Source organism: Mirounga angustirostris, unplaced genomic scaffold (assembly GCF_029215605.1).
Source record: "Mirounga angustirostris isolate CCGP_5_RB_7025 unplaced genomic scaffold, mMirAng1.0.hap1 SCAF_4, whole genome shotgun sequence".
Taxonomy (NCBI): Eukaryota; Metazoa; Chordata; class Mammalia; order Carnivora; family Phocidae; genus Mirounga; species Mirounga angustirostris.
Genome location: NW_026991712.1, coordinates 159,213,325 through 159,237,090, shown reverse-complemented (window position 1 = coordinate 159,237,090; position 23,766 = coordinate 159,213,325). Strand labels below are relative to the sequence as shown.

The 23,766-nt window shown below is 39.8% G+C and overlaps 1 protein-coding gene and 1 non-coding gene across 4 annotated transcripts in view; one reads left to right on the top strand and one right to left on the bottom strand.

Moving 5' to 3' along the window:
• Nucleotides 1-22,898, top strand: part of ZMPSTE24 (zinc metallopeptidase STE24) — a 45,240-nt gene extending 22,342 nt beyond the window's left edge. For 2 of the 3 annotated variants that reach the window (XM_045897984.3, XM_064589374.1), the window contains 4 exons: nt 819-1,003; nt 12,438-12,542; nt 15,216-15,359; nt 21,171-22,898. In XM_045897984.3, the coding sequence (XP_045753940.1) occupies nt 819-1,003; nt 12,438-12,542; nt 15,216-15,359; nt 21,171-21,395 (659 nt within the window). In that variant the 3' untranslated portion in view covers nt 21,396-22,898. The remainder of the gene's footprint in view (nt 1-818; nt 1,004-12,437; nt 12,543-15,215; nt 15,360-21,170) is intronic. The other variant, XM_045897985.3, reaches the window with a different exon arrangement.
• LOC123860740 (small nucleolar RNA U13) lies at nt 13,116-13,219 on the bottom strand. The gene has a single exon (XR_006794853.1). It is a non-coding gene; the product is annotated as a small nucleolar RNA U13 (small nucleolar RNA).
• Nucleotides 22,899-23,766: the final 868 nt, after the last annotated feature.

Sequence of the window (23,766 nt, the reverse complement as noted above, 5' to 3'; positions counted from 1 at the left end):
AATAAAGCTTAAAGAAATTAAGCTTAAAGAAATTAAGGAAGTTTCTTATATTTACACAACTACTACATGGCAGAGCCAAGATTTGAACCCAAAGTCTGCTCTTAACCACACAGGTCCCTGCACAGTGTAGAACATTTAGGAAATAAAGAAAAATATAAAGAAGCAAATAAAAAATCACCCATAGTTCAGCTTCTGTTAGCCACGTACTGTTAGGTATGTTTTTTTTCCCAATCTTTTTAAAAATAGCTTTAACTTTTCCTGATTATAGAAGTAAGTGTACTTATTTTATAAAGGAAGGAACAAAAATCCATAGTTCTAGAAGCCAGTGGTAAACACTTCAGTATTTTGAAATATGTCTTCATAGGCTTATTTTATGCTTTTCTATTTACATGTACTTTTTTTTCATGACAATAATGGAACCTTATATATATGAAGTTTTATATCCTTCACAGTATATTGGTGAGCTTTTTCCTATCTTGTTAAGTTTCTTCAAAAGTATTGCTTTTTTTTCTGGCTGGTTAAAATTCCATTTCACAGCTCTACTATAATTTAACCATTCCACTACTGTTGGATATTTAGACTTTATTTATTTACTTATGCTGTAAAGCTGCAACGAGCACAAGTATTTGTTGGCAGGACTGTAGGAAAGCAGACACTCTCCACTGCAGGTGGTGATTTATGTTGATAACAGTTTTCTTCAGATATTAAACAGTTTGAAAATGTTAATGTCCTTTCCACTAATGCAATTTCTAGGAGTCTCTCCAGAGAACCCCAAACTTTTTAATTATTTTCCATGCTTTGAACTGTCTTTCCCTTAGGATCTAAACGCTCTTCCCACAGCAATGCTTATTTTTATGGCTTCTTCAAGAACAAGCGAATAGTTTTGTTTGACACTCTACTAGAAGAGTATTCTGTACTAAACAAAGACATCCTGGAAGAGCCTGGCATGGAACCCCGCAAAGATGGAGAAGGGGACAGTGAAGAAATAAAAGCTAAAGTTAAAGTGAGTTCTTCTTTTCCTAAGAGACCCTGGCTTAGTTTTTATAAACAGTTCCTATGACAACTCAAAATAACATCAGTTTCTATGTAGTGAGTGGTAAATTCAAGGAGACTATCAAATAAGAACCCCGTGGCCCCGTTATAATTCTGGTATTTGGGAGAGATTATTATTGTTATTACATGCTAACTACCTCTCAAGCTTTTACAGAATGTACCCATGAAAATTAGAAGCATAAGATAGGAAAATTCTTATGATTATAAGCTATCTTTAAAACAGGGACGTTGTATATATTCCCTATATGTTTTTGTTCAAAGAATTTCACCAGGCAGGATAAAGAGAAGATAAACATCTGATTTTTAGCTCATTGAGATTTTTAGCTCATGATAGACTTTGGCAATGGAGAGACTTGAATTTGAATCCTGGTTCTGTCATTTAGTAGCTGTGTGTCCTTGGGTACACTGTATAGTGTTGGTCAGTTTTCTATTGTTTGTTTGACAAATATTTATGGAACACATATTCTGTGCTGAGATACTTTGCCTGGCACTAGAAGTGCAAGAATAAAGAGGGAAACTTTGCTCTCGAGGAGCTGATGGTCTGAAGGGGAGAAAGTCATCGAAGCCCAGTACAATATGATAATTGTAATAGTGAAGCTGTGTATCCTGGATGCAGTGGGAGCACAAGAGAAGACATTCTTAAATCTGACCTGAGTCTCAGAAGCTTTTTCTGAGTTCTCTCCTGGATGAGGTTAGCTGAGGCTGATTAGCAAGATCTCAAGTACCAAGACTAAATGGGGGAGGAGGGACAATGATAAGAAACAACACAAATTTAATCAGAAACAGTTGCCAGTATTTGTATATATATGGGAATGTGCTATTGGCTTTGGTGTCATCCAGAGATGATTTTGGATCTATGTAACTCTGGATAAGTAAGTTCTCTAAATCATAGACTTCTTAACTAAAAGATAATGCTAGCAGGGTTTCTCACCTTGGCACTATTGACATTTTGGGCCAGGTAATTTTTGTTGTAGGGGGTATCTTGTGCATCATAGGATGTTTAGCAGCATCCCTGGCCTTTCCCCACTACATGCCAGTGTCAACCTCCCCTACCCTCAACAGTTGTTACAACTGAAAATATCTCCAGACATTGCGAGATAGCCTGGGGAGGGCGGGGTGTCAGGGATTGGGGGGCAAGATCATTCCTGGTTGAGAAACACTGGGCTAAAGATGCCTGTCTTTTAGGGTTGGGAGGATTAAATGAAACAATATAGGGGAAATACCTTGTACTCCATTTTATACATTCTAACTACCAGAAAATAACTATTATCTTTTGAACATCCATTTTGATCCTAAAAAAGAAAGTCAAGTAAAGTGCCTAGCCTAGTCATAAATATGTACATGAGGCAAGATTCTGTGAAGGGATTAAGTAACATTTGGAGAAGGCTAAGTGCTTTGATTTTGCTTATTTTTGAAGTGGGTTTATCCTGCCAGTTAGGTTGCTTGGTCTGACCAAGCATCAGGAGTTTAAGCTAGGAAGAGATCTTAAGGTCATCTTATCAGTAGGAAAACTGAAGTCCAGAAAGGGTAACTCAGCAGTGGCAGTGGGGAATCATGCAAGTTTAGCAAGTCAGCCTGCTTAAGAGGTATCTACATACCGGCGTGTGGGGATGGGGGTGGATAACATCATAGCCAAACCATGACGTTAGATAGTGGTCCATTGAGTTCAAACAATGTAGTGAAATTACTGACCTTTAGTATCTAGGGAAACATTATTCTTGGGCTTAAATCTTACAAAAGATTAGATAGTCTTTAGAAGTGTGTTGAGCAGAGTTTGAGTTATTTTGCTGACTTCTCGAAAAGCCTGCTTAATTTTGTTGATAACTACAAATTTTTAGCATCTAGGTATAGGTTACATGATGAAGATACACTAGACATAGTCCTGCCCTGAAGAACCTGTAGTAGAGGAGACTAGCCATGTACACAGATAGCCCATAAATTAACACAGGCTGTGGTAAATAGTGGCTGGAATAATGTGGCTTTTAGAAGTTAAGAAATTAATGAGAATTCTAGTGGTAAATAGTGGCTGGGATAGTGTGGCTTTTAGAAGTTAAGAAATTAATGAGAGTTCTAATAGACATTTTCTTCAAAGAGAAGATATTTGACCTAAGTAGAATTTTGACTTGGGAATGGGGCTTTTCAGGTTGAAGTTATGGAATGAATAGAGCTGTAGAGATTAAAAAAAAAAAAAAAAAAAAGCTACATGCTGGCTATTCTAAGACTAATGATTATGTGGATTTTTGTAGATGGAGATAGAAAGGTAGACTGGGACCAGTTTATAAAATTCTTCCTGAAGACATCGAGTGGTTGTTTCAGTGGCCTGGAAGGTTTAGATTGATTTGGGTAGAAGCCAAATCTTGCTTTAGGAAGATTACAGTTTGGTGGCAGCATACAGGATAGAGCAGACTGGAGGCAGGGAGACTTCTAGGGGCCTATTGCATCAAAGTAACCAAGATAATGAGGGTCTGCAGTAGAGTGAGAATCAGAGTAAGTGCAAGAGTCACAGTAAAAGGTGGATTTAAAGTACCTGGTGATTGCTATTGTGGGGAGTGAAGGAAGTCAAAGATTGACTCAACACAGAGAAAGACAAATACCATACCATTTCACTCATACGTGGCATTTAACAAAACAAATGAGCAAGGGGGAAAAAAAGAGGAAGAGGCAAAGCAAGAAACAGACTCTTGAGGACAAACTGAAGGTTGCCAGAGGGGAGGTGGGCAGGGGGATGGGTGAAATAGGTGATGGGGATTAAGGAGTGCACTTGTGATGAGTACTCGGTGTTGTATGGAAGTGTTGAATCACTATACTGTACAGCGGAAGCATAACACTGTATGCTAACTATACTGGAATTAGAATAAAAAACTTCATGAAAACAACAACAACAAAGATTGACTCAACACTCATTAACTATAGTGCTTTCCGGTGCATGTGCCACACTACTATTTTAGGTAGCATAGCAGGATTTTAAATTTGAATAGCTATATATTAAGGTAAATAAAACTAGTTCATGAATATGGCCATTTAGGACAAGGCTAAGTTTTAAAAAGTGAATTGGTTTAAAGAAAGCTATTGCGTAAATAATCACACGGAGAGCACACAGATGTAGCAGAAGTTTAGGAAACAGTGGTTTATTCACCTGCTACTGAACACCAACTGTGTACAGCGCAGTGCGGGGGGAGGGGTCGCAAAGATGGTTTTCAGTCTGGATGAGGTAGAGAAAATGAAGCGATTCATTTAAAGTTTAAAAGAAAAAAACCTAAGTGATCTGAAATCCCTCCTCTCAGAGAGCGCTAGTAACATTTTGATGAATGGCTCTATACTGGTTATTAACATTTTAAAAGATGCTGAGGAAACTTAACTCTGGGATTTTACCCTTCTGGAGACAAACAGAGTATTTGGAACAACCTGTCTTGAAAGTAGTTTGAATAAAAGGAAAGGTAAAACTATAGAAAAGCTGCCCCTTTGTAGAAGAAAAGAAGTATGTCCCAGCAAGTGCTAGGGTTATGTGTAAGTCTCCCCAGTTAATAAGGGTAATAGAAAGGGCAGAGGCCCCAGAGATGTGGGTTCGGGGTTTACCCACTACTCACTAGCAAGATGATCTGAAGCCAGACATTCTTAATTTGTCAGCTTCCTTTTCTTCATCTCTAAAATGAAGATAATACCCCCCATCCTGCCCAGTTTGGGTGGTATTGGGGTCAAATGAGTCAGTGGGTGAATCTTGTGAAAAAGAAAGTGCTATAGAGAAATAAAAGATGTGTGATAGTTCTCTCTGTTCCTTTATGTGAAGTTAGCTTGGGAAGTAGAGGAAATCCAGTTTTGTCCAAGAATCTGTCATAAGGAAGTAAGTCTCCTTTGTGTGGAAAGTGACCCTCATTTAAGCTCGCATCATTCCAAATCTTTGTGACTGTGTACTTCCAAACAGCGTCCTAAACCCAGCCACCTGCCACGACACAGAGGCCTGTGCTGTCTAGTAGAGAGCTGGTTGTTCTGTAAAAGAATTCATAGTTCGTATCAGGAAGCTGGCAACTAGTAAAAACAGAAGCCCGAGGACCGTGTTACTTTATCTACAGTGAGGCTACTGAGGGCTGCCTTACAGCAGTGGGGGGTAATGAGCCGCACATAAACTGTCTGATACATCCGCGTCTGCCACATAGGCCATCGCTGAGTGGGAGCTATTATATTATTACTGTTATTAAACAAAACAGCCATATTTTTGCTTATTGTGAAAGCAACAGAAAAGAAAGCATGAATAATCTAGCTGACCATAAATATCTTACTATATGTATTTCTCATCTTTATAAACTATCATTTTTTTCATCATTCTCCTCCTATTGGACATATGGGTTGTTTCCAGTTTTTTGCTGTTAAAAATATTCTTGTAGTGAATATCTTCATATGTGAATCTTCACTCTTAATTTCCCCCTTAGAATAAGATGTCTGTTAATTGGTGCTTAAAATTGGTACTCTTTCTTCATGGCCCTGAAGGGACAGGTACACAGGTGGCTCTGCCTTTTAAAGAACTAGGTCAGTTTTTCATTCTTTTGTTCCCCTACCAGATATGCTCTGACCTAAATTTCAATATTTGAAAGGAAAAGAGATAATAAATGTCAATGCTGTTTTGCAAATCTCTTTATCTTCTTTGTCATGTATCTACCCGGAAGAATTGGGGAAGGAGAGGAAAGTGGTAGAATAATCTGGCTGCTTGTGTTCCCATTAGGTTGCATTTTTCTAAATTGTATAAAACAAAATCAGTTCCACATTCATCAGTTTTTTTGTACTTCACCCTTTTAAGTAGCTGCAGTTTATTTCAAAACCCTTAGCCTTCACTTTTCTAGAATGTATGTTCTCTAATTGTTGCAGGATACTGTGTGTGTCAGTAGATCAAGCTTGTTTATTATTTGGTTCATATCTTTATATCTCTTTGATACTTTATTTGCTTGATGTTTCATTATTGAGAGAGGTATGTTAACAAATCTATTAATAGATTTGTCAGAATTGATATATTGTGAAGAAATAGTATTAGGTACATATAAATTCAGAATTAATGCATCTTCCTGGTAAATTCAATCTTTGACCATTCTGTGGTGACCTTCTTTAATAATGCTGTTAAGTCGTCTTTTTTTTTTTTTTTAAGATTTTATTTTTAAGTAATCTCTACCCCCAATGTGGGACTCGAGCTTACCACCCTGAGATCAAGAGTCCCATGTTCCACCAACTGAGCCAGCCAGGCACCTCTTGAGTCACCTTTTAAATTGATTTTGTCTGATGTTAATATAGCTACAGCAGTTTTCATTTGGTTAATGTTTGCTAGATGTCATCCGTTTACTTTTTTAAAAAAATTATTGAGCTAAAACTTACCATTTCAACCATTTGTAAATGTACAGTTCAGTGGTTTTTAGCATATTCATCATGTTGTGCAACCAGCCACCACTATCTCATTCATCCTCTTACTTCCCACCTTAACCATCCTCTGTCTTAGATGCCTTATACAGGACATGTAGGTAGGTTTTGTTGTTATGGTTGTTTTTATTTTTATTTTTATTTATTTTTTAAAGATTTTATTTATTTATCTGAGAGAGCAGGAGTACGGGGAGGGGCAGAGGGAGAGGGACAAGTAGACTCCCTATTGAGCGGGGAGCCCAACATGGGCTCAATCCCAGGACCCCGAGATCATGACCTGAGCAGAAGTCAGACGCTTAACTGTCTGAGTCACCCAGGGCCCCCATTATGGTTGTTTTTAAATCCAAACTGAGACTCACTATCTTTTTTTTTGTTAAAGCTTAGTTTATTTATATATGTTGTGATTACTGATATATTTGGAATTCTTTCTACCATATTATTTTATGCCCTTTCCTTCTGTCCTTTCCATACCCCCACCCTACCTCCAAACATACACATGTACACCTTCCTGCTTTTTTTTAAGAACTGTATGAGGGTTTTTTAAAAATTATATTTTAGTTATTCAGATTGGAAGGTTCTTGTATGATTGTTCTTTCAATGACCGCTGTTAAATATTAAGCTTGCCCATATAACTTAAAATCTTAAAATATCCAGTATCTTCACTGCTTCCTGAACAATCCAGGGACCATACACACTTTGATCCAGTTATTCCTTTCATCTTGTGTTTTAGTTTTGTTTTAATTTTTAGCCCACAAATTAGCATTATTATTATCTTATACAGTCACTATTTCGATTTATCCCTATGCTTACCTGTTTCTTTGCTTACCATTCCCTGTTCATCTTACACCTTCCTTTTAGACATAACTTTCCTTCTTCCAGAAGTATATGTTTTAGCAACTTTTTTTGAAATTTCTGGGTTTTGTTTTTATTTCCTTCTCATTTTTGGATGTCAGTTCAAGACTATCTTATTGAGTTATTTATCTTAGTACTTTATTTTTATTTTTTTAAGAGATTTTATTTATAGGGGCGCCTGGATGGCTCAGTCGTTAAGCATCTGCCTTCGGCTCAGGTCATGATCTCAGGATCCTGGGATCGAGCCCTGTGTCGGGCTCCCTGCTCCTTGGGAAGCCTGCTTCTCCCTCTCCCACTCTCCCTGCTTGTGTTCCCTCTCTCGCTGTGTCTCTCTCTGTCAAATAAATAAATACAATCTTTAAAAAAAAAAAAGATTTTATTTATTTGAGGGAGAGAGAACACAAGTAAGGGGGAGGGGAAGACGGAGAGGGAGAAGCAGTCTCCCAGCTGAGCAGGGAGCCCCACGTGGGGCTTGATCCCAGGACACTGGGATCATGACTTGAGCCAAAGGCAGACACTTAACCAACTAAGCCACCCAGGTGCCCCATTATCTTAGCACTTTATTTATTTATTTTTAAAAGATTTTATTTATTTATTTGTCAGATAAATAAATGGGGGCGGGGGGCGGCAGGCAGAGGGAGAAGCAGGCTCCCCATTGAGCAGGGAGCCTGATGCGGGACTTGATCCCAGGACCCTGGGATCATGACCTGAGCCAAAGGCAGACGCTTAACGACTGAGCCACCCAGGCATCTCGTCTTAGCACTTTAAAGATGCCATTCTGGGATGCCTGAGTGGCTCAGTTGGTTAAGCATCTGCCTTTGCCTCAGGTCATAATCCCAGGGTCCTGGGATCAAGCCCCACTGCTGGCTCCCTGCTCAGCCGGGAGTCTGCTCCCTCTGCCCCTCCCCCTTCTTGTGCTCACTCTCTCTCTCAAATAGATAAAATAAAATTTAAAAAGATGCCATTCCATTATGTTATAGCTTCTTTGTTCCTGTTGAAAAAGTCTGCTCTGAGCTTATTGTTAACTTCTTTATAGTTCTCTCTGGTTGTTCTTAAGATTTCTGTTTGATTTTCATGTTCTGCAAGTATGGACTTCTTTAACTCAGTCCTACTCGGGATATATTGTCGTTCCTAAATCTAACAACTTAGATCTTTCCTGAAGTTTTGAGAATTCTTAGCCAATTAGACCTTTGAGTGTTGCCTCTCTTCCATTCTCACCCGTCTGTCTTTCTGGAATTCCAGTTAGATGAATGTTACACTATCGCATTCTGTCTTCCACAAGTGATAATCACTCTTTTTATCTTTTCCGTCTTTTTGTCTCTACATCCCAGTGCACTGATTCTTTCTCTGGATATATTTACTCTATTCTTTAACCAGCCCATTGTGTTTTAATTTTAAAGCTCTATTTGTTTGGGGCGCCTGGGTGGCTCAGTCGGTTAAGCGACTGCCTTCGGCTCAGGTCATGATCCTGGAGTCCCGGGATCGAGTCCCGCATCGGGCTCCCTGCTCGGCGGGGAGTCTGCTTCTCCCTCTGACCCTCCTCCCTCTCATGCTGTCTCTCATTCTCTCTCTCGCAAATAAATAAAATCTTAAAAAAAAAATTTAAAAAAAAAAAAAAAAAAAAAGCTCTATTTGTTTCTTTTTCAAATCAGTTTGGTTGTTTCTGGGATGTCTCCTGTTCCTTCTTCATGTTCTTAGATCTCTTCTTTGTGTAAAGTAGGCTTTTTTTTTTTTTAAAGATTTATTTATTTATTTATTTATTTATTTATTTGACAGAGAGATAGCACAAGTAGGCAGAGCGGCAGGCAGAGGGAAAGGGAGAAGCAGGCTCTCTTGCTGAGCAGGGAGCCTGATGCGGGGCTCAATCCCAGTTCCCTGGGATCATGACGTGAGCTGAAGGCAGCCGCTTAACCGACTGAGCCACCCAGGTGCCCCTAAAGTAGGCTTTTTAAAATATTTTATATGTAACAGTTCCATTATCTAAAGTCTTATGGAGCTAATGATGCTCTTTATTTTTTCTGCTCTTACTCATTGTTCCATCATTTTCTGAAGTCTTTGGCAATTTTTATTGTGAGCTCACAATGCGTCACTGATTTTAATCTTTAGGAATCCTGAGGGGTCTGGGTTTAGGGTACAGTCCTCAATTAGAGGATTTGCATTTGCGTCTGTCATCTGTCCCCAGTGCTACCAAACTGGAAGTACTTTCATCTTTCAGCTTGGGATTTTTCTGGACCATACAGATCATGATTTTGAATTTTAATCAGAGACTTTTTTCCCCACTTTAGGTAAGACTTGACACAATTGGGTGATTTTACCACCATATTTTTTTCTAGCTCACTCTTTGACTCAGAGTGTAGTCCTTCATGGATTTGTGCAAGGGATCTCAATTTCATCTCCTCACCTTTGGCTTTCCCTTACTTTCTAATGAACTAAACTCTATGTCTAAAAGGATATTTATGGGGTGCCTGGGTAGCTTAGACAGTTAAGTGGCTGCTTTTGGCTTGGGTCATAGTCTCAGGGCCCTGGGATTGAGCCCCACATCGGGCGCCCTGCTCAGCGGGGAGCCTGCTTCTCCCTCTCCCGCTGCCCCTCCCCCCACTCGTGCTCTCTCTCTCTCTCTCTCTCTCTCTCAAATGAATAAATAAAATCTTTAAAAAAATTTTTTTAAAGGGTATTTATAATCTCTTTAGCATTTTTAGATGTCTGAGAGTTTTTCAGACTAGTTAGTAACATTGCCAGAAGCAGGTGTCCAGTGGTGGGTATGTATGTATGTTTGTGTTGGTGAGTGAATATGTATGTGCACGTGTGTGAGTGTGTATAAGATTAAGTTGTTCATTGTGTCTTGGCACTATTTAGATTGAATCTGGGAAGTTATAAACAATTTTATTTGGCTTAGTAAACATATTTCATCATTGATTTGACCACCATTTATGTTTAATTATTTTGCAGTACTGTAATAATATGCAAATGGTTACACATGTGTCAACTAACATTATTTTATTTGATTGATGAATATTGAATAATTTACTTTTACATTCATAATTGTGTAAAAGTTGAAAGCACAGGTCTACCAGACTACCTGGCTTCAAATGCCAAACTTCGGCTGTGTGGCCAGAGGAAAATTAGTTAACTTCTCTGCCTAGATTTTCTCATCTGTAAAATGGTAATAAGAATATGTCATATGGTGGTTGTGGTATATAAATGAGATAATTAAGTATTTAGCACAGAGGGTCTATGTTTGTAGTCATTGTTTAATAAATGTTAGCAATTTTTGTAGTTATTTTTTTCATCTTTCCTGGCCCAGTCTTCATATGTGTCGAAGGGGAAAAAATTAAAAGTTTTCTCCTTATATAATGTCTGTTTCTTCCATATTGCTTTTTTCTGGATCTAATCTTCCATCTTAACAACTTCCCTAATATATCTGGTAATTCTTGGTTGTCTACTCCTTAGTAAGAGAATGGGACTAAAAATTTGCCTGGAATCTCTGAGCCTATCGATAAGGTGTTTTCACTTTGGGCTTTGCTGTAGGCTGGCCTGGGTAGGCTTTTTGCTGGGCAACACCTGGTGTTAGTATCCTCCAGTCTTTCGTGGTGGAGTGGTCAGAGTTCCCAGGGAATACTCTTTTGATCTTCTGCCTGGAGGGTAGTGTTCTGGGAGCCAGGTGCGGGGTGAGGGCTGGGTCAGGAGAGAGAGTTGTCAGTATTCAGCATACCCTACCTACAGCTAACCAGTTACATAGTCTGTTGCTAGTGCACTCTAGTCTTCGCTGTGCCCAACCCTTGGCTGAAAAGTTCTCTTCTTTTGCCCTATCCAGAGAGAATAAATGTTCAGGCTCCTGCCACAATGAGGGAGGAGCAGTTGCCTTTTGGTGTGGAGCTGGAGAAGGAATCTGAAGCTTTTTTTTTTTTTTTTTTTAAGATTTTATTTATTTATTTGACAGAGAGAGACACAGCGCGAGAGGGAACACAAGCAGGGGGAGCGGGAGAGGGAGAAGCAGGCTTCCCGCTGAGCAGGGAGCCCGATGCGGGGCTCGATCCCAGGACCCTGGGATCATGACCCGAGCCGAAGGCAGACGCTTAACGACTGAGCCACCCAGGCGCCCCGGAATCTGAAGCTTTAACTACTTCTGAAACCGCTCTTACCCAATTCTTATTTTAGGGCCTTCCCCTTTTCTCCCAGTTCCAGAAGTACCTAATGTTGTTAGTTCCCAAGCCCTTTGCAGACTGTGTGGTATAAATCAGGCTGGTTCTCTTTGCTCCACTGCTGGCTTGTGAGTCAGCTTTCTTTAGTCTGCTAAGTCTGTTCATATGCCCGTCTGATTTCCTGCTTCCAAAATGTTGCTGTTGTCACCTCTCATGTTTTCCCCATCCGTGTGGGTTTATATCTTCTAAAAAAGTTCCTTGACTATAGTTTTAATGGGGATTTTGGAGGGAATAACAGTTGTGAATTGTGAATGTTCTTTCCGCCATCTTAACTTGGAAGTCTCAGTTTTTTAAATGGCAATTCATGGTGTATTGGGAGGTGACCATAAGTGATATGTGCTTATTTGTAGATAATTTGGAATATAGGAAAGATATAAAACAGTTAAAACACCACTATAATTGTATCATATAGAAAAAACTGCTGTTAACATTTGATATATATCCAGTTTGTTTTCTGTATTTGTTTTTATATACACATTCACATTTTTTCAAAATTGGAATCATTATTTTTAGTTTTGTATCATGCTTTCTTCACTTAATAAACCATTTTCCCATGTCAGAACATAATTTTGGAAACATTTCTAATGGGTTTATAATATGGCTGTCATATAAATTTGTCATGATTTATTTAAATATTGTCTGTTGATAAAGATTTATATTTTTAACATTCTTTTTTCTAATCTAAATTAGACTGTAAGCTTCATGAAGTCAGGGAATGTCTGTCTTGTTCATGATTCTTTCTCCAATGCTTAAGTTAGTGTCTACCATGGAGTGATTCAGAGAATGTTTTATTAAGTGGATGAGAAGTTTTGCACAAAAGTCTGATTGTTTTCTTAAGTTAGTTAGAATCTAAGAAGGGCTCTTACTTGATTAAAAGGCATAAACTTTTTGAAGGTTGTTAATTTATTTTCAATGTGTTCTTTGATTTAGAATAAGAAACAAGGATGTAAAAATGAGGAAGTGCTTGCTGTACTTGGCCATGAACTGGGGCACTGGAAGTTGGGACACACAGTCAAAAATATCATTATCAGCCAGGTAAGTTGGGAGTGACAGTTCTCTTTTTACGGCACGGTAGTCAAAGAAGTATGGCAGACAGGAGAGGTGGTCTGGTGGAGAGGTGGCTTCATCTCACGGCTTCCTGACCTAATACCTGTAATCTTAGGCAAGTTCCTTAAGCTCTCTCTGTCTCCAACCCTTACTGAATGATAATACCCCCTAGGACTGATGTAAGAATAAATGAGTTAAGGCATATAAAGAGTTTGGAGTAGTATGTGGAAGCGGTAAGGACCGTGTCATTTTTATTGCTGTTACCACCATCGTGGCCCCCTCCAGAATCCCTCAGCTCTAGGAACTGTGAAGATCAAAAGCCATGAGTCTTGATAAGCTGGACATTAAAATGCTTTATTTTTAAACTTTTTTTTCTCATTTACAAGCCATTATATATCTATTGAAGAGAACTGTAGTAGCTATAAAGAAGAAAATAACAATTCCTGTAACATTCTTCCTCTGGGGCTCCAGGCAAAATACCACTATATCCTGTTGACTGGTTCTGAGCAGGTGTGGCCTTAACTAAGTCTGAAGTGGGTGTTTGTTTTTGTTTTGTTTTCATGTCAGACGGGTAATGTGCTAAGGTCATAACAAGGTTTGAGGGAGGCAGATGTCACACAACGGCATAAACATCCAATCATCATACTTAAGAACTATAAAAGGATCAGAAGTGGGTCTTTGTACTTTTCTAAAGGCCTGCTGGTTCTGGATGGTGGTCTGCGTGGGAAGATCTGTGAGCTCCTCTGGGCCCTTCCTGTTTGTTGCCTTGCATCTTTCAGTAAAAAATGAATTCCTTGGCTTGAAGCTAATTGTATGGATAGCTGGCAGTGAGTAAGACAGTAAATAAGTCCAAATCCAAGTTTAGAGTATTTAGTCTAAAGAGGAAAATCACTGCTGCTTTCATGAAGGAAGGGGTGCAGTGGAATCAGGCTACCACAGGGTAGTAGGCTAGTCCCGGAGGTGTGGTACCCGATCCAGGGAGGGGTTGACTGCCCCTTCTAATAGATTATGCACTCAGCAAAAGCCAGTAGGGGGATGGATATCTGGGTTGTTAACTAATGCACTGACTCCTTCCCTGGCACCTTGGCCATTTTGTTCAAGAGCACCTTGACCAAGTCCTAGAGTGGCTGGGGAGAGAAGCTAACATCCACAGAGCAGGTATCTTCTCCACCTTATTGAAAGCCTCCTTTACCGTGGACTCTTTTAGTGAATATTCACATTGGACCAAAGTACTATCATACTCTGGGCTAATTTTGGAAGTTTTTTCACATACCTCTTTTCCAGATCTTGTTAGCCATCCTTGAGTTCGTTTCAAGGCCCTGATCATTCAGCCAAACTATTATTTGCCCACTGCCAATAATTATATATTTTTAGCTCAGGCCTTCTATCCTTCCAGACTGAGTGGGCAATGAGATATACTACCTAAAATTTCCCTCATTGAGAGTATTTCCTTCACCGCTGTCTTCCAGGAACAGCCCCAAGTGATTCTCTAATGCCACAGCAGTCCACTTTCAGCCGGTGCCAGAAATATTGTATTGTTTGTAAAATGGGTGTTCAACTTTTTCATCCTCAAATGATTATAGGGAGCTCCCCGTGAGTAAGGGTTGATTGAGGGGTGGCAGGAGTTGGTATACTGGGCGTATGAGCCACTTGCCCATTTAACTTCTCTCTTCATGACATCCTTCATTCCCACTTGCATAGATACCACTTAGACCGGATGTTGGAGTGCTTCAGGGCATACCAGTTTCCTGGCTAGGTGGATCAGTTTAGGAGGGGCAGCTCAGGCTGCAGAATCAGTCTCTGGGAGGACCCAGTAGCAAACCAAAAGTTGTTTTTCAAAAGGCAAGTAGTTACTTGACCTAAATGGCTCGCATAGCTTCTGATCCTAGGGGCCTTCCCCGTGCTGAAGTTTTCTGTTGGAGCTTGTCATGTTGGATCCACTGAGTTACAAGGACTGAATGGTAGAGCTGCTTGTGCTTCATCCTGGGCCAGCGGGCGAAACTTGTGCTGAGCCCCACTCTAGGCTGGTAGCTTTTGAGGCACCTGGTGAATGGTTTGGAGCAACGCAGTCAGATATGGTACCTCTGGCCTCTAAGATCCTGACCTGCCAAGGGAAGGAATGGTATTTGTTCTCCAGCCTTACTTTAGTACCCCTTTGCTCATATTTTGGTGCAGACTTTTAGTTTTTTTCATCTTGTTTATTGTTAAAGATACATCTACTTTTTTCTTGGACTAACTACTCAGTACAGCTCCAGTGGTCCTCCAGAGTATTCAAGGGACTCTTGTTTTTTTGGAGCTTCCATATCAAGGTGAGGTGAGGGGCCTTGTGTCTGATTATGATTTAGTGCAAACAAAGCCAGAATCCATTCTAGCCCTTTAACTTTTTACAGAAAGAAAATATTCCATTGCTATTGGCCACTTCAAACCCTCAGTCATAGGAGGCTCCATTAGGCCTGTCTTTAAAGAAAACTATACAGGTTAGACATTTGGGGAAATTTTATTTTTCTTTCTAGAATAAAATTATAAAGTTACCTAAATGACTTTTTCTGTGATTACACTAGTACCATTCTTAGAATCACACCATGATGTCTGATTCTAGTTTTTTGATGCTTCTGAAATCACCTTAGTAATAAGTTAGAAATTTTGTGTCTTTCTTTCTAGATGAATTCTTTCCTGTGTTTCTTCTTGTTTGCTGTATTAATTGGTCGAAAGGAGCTTTTTGCTGCATTTGGTTTTTATACCAGCCAACCCACTCTAATTGGATTATTGATCATCTTCCAGTTTATTTTTTCACCTTACAATGAGGTAATGTATAATTGTTAAAATTATCTCACATATGCCCTTGCATTTCAAATCTAGAACCTTTAAGATAGTGAAAAAAGGAATAAACAAAAACTATAGTTTTAACAAGTAGATGAAACAAAGTCTTTTAGTCCCTTGATTGACTGGCCTGTCTAAGAAAGTAGCAGAAAAACCCAAGCCCAAATGAACAAATGCTTGCATACTGTTAGCAGGGGGAAAAAAGTAGAGGACTAGACTTTAGTGGTGGAAACCTTGATCTAACGTGTACCTCAGAGACTTGGTGGATGGAGATTAACTATTAGAATGCTATGTCCTAGATCACATATTCACCAGTGCTTGGCTGAAAATCTTCTGTGTGTGAGGGAATGAAACAATGATAGTTGAGTATATGTAGGGCTAGATGTGGGAGGCTGTATGACACTGTTCCTCTGATCTGTTCTCTGACTACCTGCTTCAGAATAGCCTTGTCGGGGGGGAGGGGGCTGGTGGCTCAGTTGGTTAAGCGTCTGCCTTTGGCTCAGGTCATGATCCCAGGGTCCTTCCTGGGATTGAGCCCCGTGTTGGGCTCCCTGCTCCACTGTGGGGAGCCTACTTCTCCCTCTGCTTGCTGCTCCCCCTGCTTGTGCTCTCTCTCTCTGTCAAATAAATAAAATCTTTAAAAAAAAGAAAAAGAATAACCTTAGGGGTCACACCATAGGCCCTTTAAATCAAAATTGGGTGTATTATGGTAAGTGAATTTCAAGAACCACTGCTCAGATTGCTCAGTAGGGGGACTCCATGCAGGTGGTAAGGCATGGATTAATGAGACTGTATATTAACAAATCTGATGATGGCAACATGTCATGATATTTGATAAATTAAGTCAAATTAAGCTAAGAAATAATATTGGGGATTTTGAGTTGTCTCCATTCAGAAAGATTCATTCTTTGAGACAGGTTGTAAAGATTTTAAGGTAAACCAAATGAATCCTCTTTCTCCATTACAAAGAGGGAAGGGATTCAGAAAGAAAAATAGAGAGGAATAGATGATATCTGCATAGCGTTGTCCATATAAACTAACAAAGTTTTCCAGAGCACTGAGATTTACTACCTTTAGAATCTTTTTTTTTTTTTAACTGGGGAAAAAATATTTGTAAAATATTTATAAAAATTTAATGTTTATGGGGCGCCTGGGTGGCTCAGTCGTTAAGCGTCTGCCTTCAGCTCAGGTCATGATCCCGGGGTTCTGGGATCGAGCCCCGCATCGGGCTCCCTGCTCGGCGGGAAGCCTGCTTCTCCCTCTCCCGCTCCCCCTGCTTGTGTTCCCTCTCTCGCTGTATCTCTCACTGTCAAATAAATAAAATCTTTAAAAAAAAATTTAATGTTTATTTAATATTTATAAAAAATTTTATAAAATTTTATATATAAAATTTTTATAAAATATTTATAAAAATGCCTTATGCAGTTTGTTACTGCTTAAAGAAGTTAGAGACACTTTTTTTTCAATTTTATTTTATTATGTTATGTTGGTCACCATACATTACATCATTAATTTTTGATGTAGTGTTCCATGATTCATTGTTTGTGTATAACACCCAGTGCTCCATTCAATATGTGCCCTCCATCATTGAGCTAACCCATCCCCCATCCCCCTCCTCTAAAACCTTCAGTTTGTTTCTCAGAGTCCATAGTCTCTCATGGTTCATCTCCCCCTCCAATTTTCCCCCCTTCATTTTTCCCTTCCTACTATGTTCTTTTTTTTTTTTTTTTTTTAACATATAATGTATTATTTGTTTCAGAGGTACAGGTCTGTGATTCATCAGTCTTATATAATTCACAGCGCTCACTATAGCACATACCCTCCCCAATGTCTATCACCCAGCCATGCATTCCTCCCACCCCCACCACTCCAGCAACCCTCAGTTTGTTTCCTGAGATTAAGAATTCCTCATATCAGTGAGATAATATGATACTTGTCTTTCTCTGATTGACTTATTTTGCTTAGCATAATACCCTCTAGTTCCATCCACGTCATTGCAAATGGCAAGATTTTGGGGTTTTTTGTTTTTGTTTTTGTTTTTGATGGCTGCATAATATTCCATTGTATATATACACCACATCTTTTTTTTTTTTAAGATTTTATTTATTTATTTGAGAGAGAGAGAATGAGAGAGAGAGCACATGAGAGAGGGGAGGGTCAGATGGCAAAGCAGACTCCCTGCCGAGCAGGGAGCCTGATGTGGGACGCGATCCAGGGACTCCAGGCTCATGACCTGAGCCGAAGGTAGTCGCTTAACCAACTGAGCCACCCAAGCGCCCTACACCGCATCTTCTTTATCCATTCATCTGTTGATGGACATCTTGGCTCTTTCCATAGTTTGGCTATTATGGACGTTGCTGCTATAAACATTGGGGTGCATATACCCCTTCAGATCACTACATTTGTATCTTTGGGGTAAATACCCAGTAGTGCAATTGCTGGGTCGTACGGTAGCTCTATTTTCAACTTTTTGAGGAACCTCCATACTGTGTTCCAGAGTGGTTGCACCAGCTTGCATTCCCACCCACAGTGTAGGAGGGTTCCCCTTTTTCCACATCCTCGCCAACATCTGTCATTTCCTGACTTGTTAATTTTAGCCATTCTGACTGGTTTGAGGTGGTATCTCATTGAGGTTTTGATTTGGATTTCCCTGATGCCAAGTGATGTTGAGCACCTTTTCATGTGTCTGTTGTCCATTTGGATGTCTTCTTTGGAAAAATGTCTGTTCATGTCTTCTGCCCATTTCTTGATTGGATTATTTGTTCTTTGGGTGTTGAGTTTGATAAGTTCTTTATAGATTTTGGATACTAGCCCTTTATCTGATATGTCATTTGCAAATATCTTCTCCCATTCTGTCAGTTGTCTTTTCCTTTTGTTGACTGTTCCCTTTGCTGTGCAAAGCTTTTTATCTTGTTGAAGTCCCAATAGTTCATTTTTGCCCTTGCTTCCCTTGCCTTTGGCGATGTTTCTAGGAAGAAGTTGCTGCGGCTGAGGTCGAAGAGGTAGCTGCCTCTGTTCTCCTCTAGGATTTTGATGGATTCCTGTCGCACTTTAGGTCTTTCATCCATTTTGAGTCTATTTTTGTGTGTGGCATAAGGAAATGGTCTAGTTTCATTCTTGTGCATGTGGCTTCCAATTTTCCCAACACCATTTGTTGAAGAGACTATCTTTTTTCCATTGGACATTCTTTCCTGCTTTGTCGAAGGTTATTTGGCCATAGAGTTGAGGGTCCATTTCTGGGCTCTCTATTCTGTTCCATTGATCTATGTGTCTGTTTTTGTGCCAATACCATACTGTAGAGACACTTTTTTTTAAGATTTTATTTTTAAGTGACCTCTGCACCCAATGTGGGGCTTGAACTCACAACCCCGAGATCAAGAGTCACGTGCTCCACCGACTAAACCAGCCAGGCACCCCTAGAAAACACTTTTTAATGACATTGCCATTTCTGTCTTCTGTCACAGTTCAGGCATGCCTTAAGGACAGTGAGCTATGTCTACTTTGCTTTTTAAGCAGTTATGCTCTTTATTTAACTAATTTTTTGTCTCTTCCTCACTGTCAGGCTGATAATCCTTACTACTGTCAACGTGACTTTGCCTTACATTGTTATCCCTTTCTAGTTTTCATCCTTAGCCTACCGTAGGTGGGGAAATCAGATCATCAAACTCATTAAGTAGCAGTTACTAGATTCTGACTGATTTGAAAGGTCCTATTCGAAGTATAGGCATGCCCAGTGTTAGTGGTTATCCTTTGTGTTAGCTAATTTGGCTACGCAGCGGGTTTGTGTTTTTCTTGTTTGCTTCCTTATATTGAGTGGTTGAGTTCGCTTCAAAAACCACCTAAATAAATGTGGGTATTAGAGTAATTTGAAATATGATTAATCTGCAGAGATACTAGCAATTGTTTAAAAAATCTTAGCTCAGAAGATTTGTTTCAAAAAGACTAGATATATTGGGCGCCTGGGTGGCTCAGTTGGTTAAGCGACTGCCTTCGGCTCAGGTCATGATCCTGGAGTCCCTGGATCGAGTCCCGCATCGGGCTCCCTGCTCGGCAGGGAGCCTGCTTCTGCCTCTGACCCTCCCCCCTCTCATGTGCTCTCTCTCTCTCATTCTCTCTGTCTCAAATAAATAAATAAAATCTTTAAAAAACAAACAGACTAGATATTTATTTATTTATTTATTTATTTATTTTTAAAGATTTTATTTATTTATTTGACAGAGAGAGATACAGCAAGAGAGGGAACTCAAGCAGGGGGAATGGGAGAGGGAGAAGCAGGCTTCCCGCGGAGCAGGGAGCCTGATGCGGGGCTCGATCCCAGGACCCTGGGATCATGACCTGAGCTGAAGACAGACGCTTAATGGCTGAGCCACCCAGGCGCCCCAAAAGGACTAGATATTTAAACAAACAAACAAAAAACTTACGCTAATGTCAGTGTTTCAGAAGGCATGATAGGAGGGGCGCCTGGGTGGCTCAGTTGGTTAAGCGACTGCCTTCGGCTCAGGTCATGATCCCAGGGTCCTGGGATTGAGTCCTGCATTGGGCTTCCCACTGAGCAAAGAACCCGCTTCTCCCTCTGCCTGCCACTCCCCCTGTTTGTGCCCCCCCCCCCCCCGCCACAAGAAGATAAATAAAATTTAAAAAAAGAAAAAGGAACCCTATATGACATTGTTTCTTTAAAAGACAAAAAAGGCATGATAGGAAAGAGCTGTTTTCCTGGGAAAGTTGGGGAAAATGACCTATTGAGAAGAGTTTGGAAACCTACAGCAGAGCAGGAAAGTGCAGGTATGGTATCTGCTTATGTTTTTACTTATTTAATAAGAGATTCAAAGAATGCTTAAAATCAGGTAGGTTGATAGGGACCAACCACATAATGATTCTATCCTAAAAAACTATTCAAGATGGAGAAAGAAATTTCAGGCAGAATTCAGATAGCTTTGAATATGTTTAAGAAGGTATTAGGAACTCCCAGACTTTATTTTGAAACTATTTGCTAGTAGAAGTGAGAGGTACAAATGACTTTTTTTAAACTTATTTTTTTTAATGCTGAAGTATTTTAAGGTAAGACTAGAATTCATGTCGTTCATCCTGAAGTACTCCAGTGTGCAAAGAAATTGTTTTTCCCTCAGAAATTTATAATGAAATTTGACTCCTTTGTAATGGTCATTTTCAGTGACTGGAAATTTATTCTTGCAATGCTGCCATAGCTCAGAACATTGTAGAAAATTCAATTTTGAGGTTGTCATTAGAGGCTGAAGCCTCTTATGTGGAATTAGCAAGAATATGTTTTTATAGAGAAAGAAAGAGTCTGAATGAAAATCACCACGACTTAACTCTGACCCTGAGGAAGGTGATGTGTGTGGTCTGTGGAGCCACTGAGACTCTCAGTGCCACCACCTGCTAGCTGTGTGACTTCCACCAAGTTACTTCACCCCTCTGAACGTCACCTTCCTCATCCGAGAAACAGCAGTAAGAGTAAATACCGTGTGGGATGGTTGGGGAATACGTACAGTGCCTACCTCAGTGGCTGACACATGGCAGATTCTTAAAAATTCATGTTTTTTTGGTCAGAATAGCATTCATTGGGATATATATCTGTTTCTGGTCTGTTTGCTTGGGAGGAAAAAAAAGCTCAATTTATAATTCCCCACCTCAGGTTCCCTAAATACGAGTGATCTTTCTTTGGGCCTGCTGCCTCTCCTATCTTGAGCTGACCTCCCCTGCAGGCCTTGCTCATGTAGCCGTCGGGGGCAGCAAAGGAGGGGGCAGTGGTTAAAACCCTTCTGTTTACTTTTTCAGGTTCTCTCGTTCTGCCTAACTGTCCTAAGCCGCAGATTTGAGTTTCAAGCTGATGCATTTGCCAAGAAACTTGGGAAAGCTAAAGACTTATATTCTGCTTTAATCAAACTAAACAAAGATAACTTGGGATTCCCTGTTTCGGACTGGCTGTTTTCAATGTGGCATTATTCTCACCCTCCGCTACTGGAGAGGCTTCAAGCTTTGGAAAATTCAAAACAAGACTGAGGTGCCCAGGGTCTGTGACTGAAGACATTTCTGATTATTTCTGTCCTGGCAGCATGTTCCAGCTCTTGATGTTTTTAAACTTTTTTTTTTTTTAAAGAAAAGTTATTAAGTACAGAAAAACCCAGATTTAAATACATTTAATATCTCATGTCAAAAATGACTTTAATGATCCATTTCTTAAAGAAAACACTGGATGAAATTTTGAGGCTTAATGTTCTTAAAGGCATAATTTTATCTTTAGCATCTAATTTACCATCGACTTTTAAATTTCTTTGAGAAAATACAAAACTTGTTTTATTTACACACTAATATGGAATCTGCATATAATGTGTTCAGGGGCGTACGTTTAAAAGAGGAACACCACCTCAGAGTCCTCTCTGAGGCAGAGACAGTGTCCCAAATCATTGTGCTCATATGTAAGTTGAGATTTGTTTTTGCTTTCATGCTATTGTGATCTAACGTGGCCAATCAGTGTTTTAAATAAGGAAGAGAATAATCGGTAAGGCTGATGTTAATTAAATGAAAGCAGTGAGAAATATGTTCTACTGTTCTGCCAGATTTCTCAGTTCCCTCTCTTGCTTTACACTGATCAGGAGCTTCTAATAGTGCTTTGAAATTAGAAATTATGTTTAGAATGTTTTAAATCACTGGGTTTTGTTTTTGTTTTTAGGAAAATATCAGTCTTTATCTTTCTTTCTACATGGTGGGTATAGTCCCATTAGGGGTAAACTAGTATTTTTCAGAACATTCAACTTTTTCCTCATTTATACTCTTTTTATTAAAAAATAGTGCATCCTTTCACTTAGCAGAAATTGCCCTATCGAACAGGTTTTGCTATTTTTAAAGTGGCAGAATGTGGAAAGAAGAAAAAAGGAAATGTTAAGAGACATAAGGGTGAAATACTGATGTTTCTTTTAAGGTATTTCAGGAAAAAATATAGTTTTATATCTCTTTCAAGGACAGAAAAGTTTTAGTTTTTATTTTTGTAATTTTTATCGGGAAGTCATAAGTACTATTTAATCGATTAGGCCTGATTCCATTTTTGAAAATCAGTTCTTGATGAGCAGCTAATTTTTATTTTCAAAACAAATGTCATGAAAGATTTCCAGTTTTCAAAGCTGTGTGTTGGACTGCTTCGAATCCCTGTCCATTTTCTGAATGAGAACTGACTTTGTGCCAGAGCTCCCCCGCTCTGGTAATGTTTCCCTTCTGGGCGTTTATTCCAAAGTGGAATCAGCAGTGCACCTTTGGTATCTGGCCAGAAAGTCTTTTACTCAGCTCATATTTGGGTAATGTCTTTACATGGAAATATAATAAAAATGAAGGTCTAGTTAGTGCTGCATTATTTATTTTCCTAAGGCTAAAGAGGAGCAGTTTTTTGCTTTTATCCGGCATCCTTTGTCCGTGAATTCACGCTCTGATAACTGCCTTTCCTTCCTTCTGTGCCTTTAAATACAAATTTCAGTTCTGCACAAGTGAAACATTAAAAATTGCCAATGCAGATTGATGGACTTTGTCTTTGATTTGATAAAATTGTGTGTCATTTGTTACCTAGATGTGTATTTATTAACCCCAGAAGAACTGAGGGCTAGTCATGAAGAGTAGGAAGAAGCAGCTCCACTGCTGAGAGATGTCAGCGCCACCCTGTGCCTGACCCGCACAGTCCTCCTCGGTGCCTTCCTCCTGCCCCGCTCCAGGGCGCCTGGTTCTTGATGTTTCCTCAGAAGCTGCATCTGGAAGCACTCTTCCATTTCCGTCAGCTCAGATGGGCCTGGGCCTGTCTGGTCTGCTCCAGCTGCCTCTTTGGGCTCCTTTACCTGTGGCAGCAATAACTAGCTTTTTAATATGTGATTGTTTTGACCTAGTCCCCTTCAGTTTATGGATCGCGAGGCATAGGGATGGCGGACAGTACCAGTGGGTTCCTGAGGTATTGACCAATCGGGGCAGGAGGAGAGAGGCCAGCACGGGAGGTGGCGCTCTGTACCCTAATACTCGGTGGATATGCAGGGGGCAGGACGAAACAGATCCAGGCCTCGGGTAAAATGGCATGACCTCAGCAGTGTTGATCTCTGAATCGAAGGTAGAGTATACACTGCCTTTGTCTAACTTGGCCCTTTGTGGAAGTCTGAGAGCTACTAGTAAATTTTACCGCTGTTTAGGATAGGAGCAGAGTTCCTAGGATTAATTCAGTAATTTTAGTTCCAGTGATGGTGCCAGCTTGCCCTTGGCCCTGACAGTCTCACTGTCATCCTTAATCCTTTGTGTGGTATTCCCCTCCCTGAGGAAGCCTTCTTCTGCTTGGTCTTCATCAATCCTTTGGATTCTTCTGCACATATATGCATTATGTTGCTTTGACTGTTTTGAGTGTTTT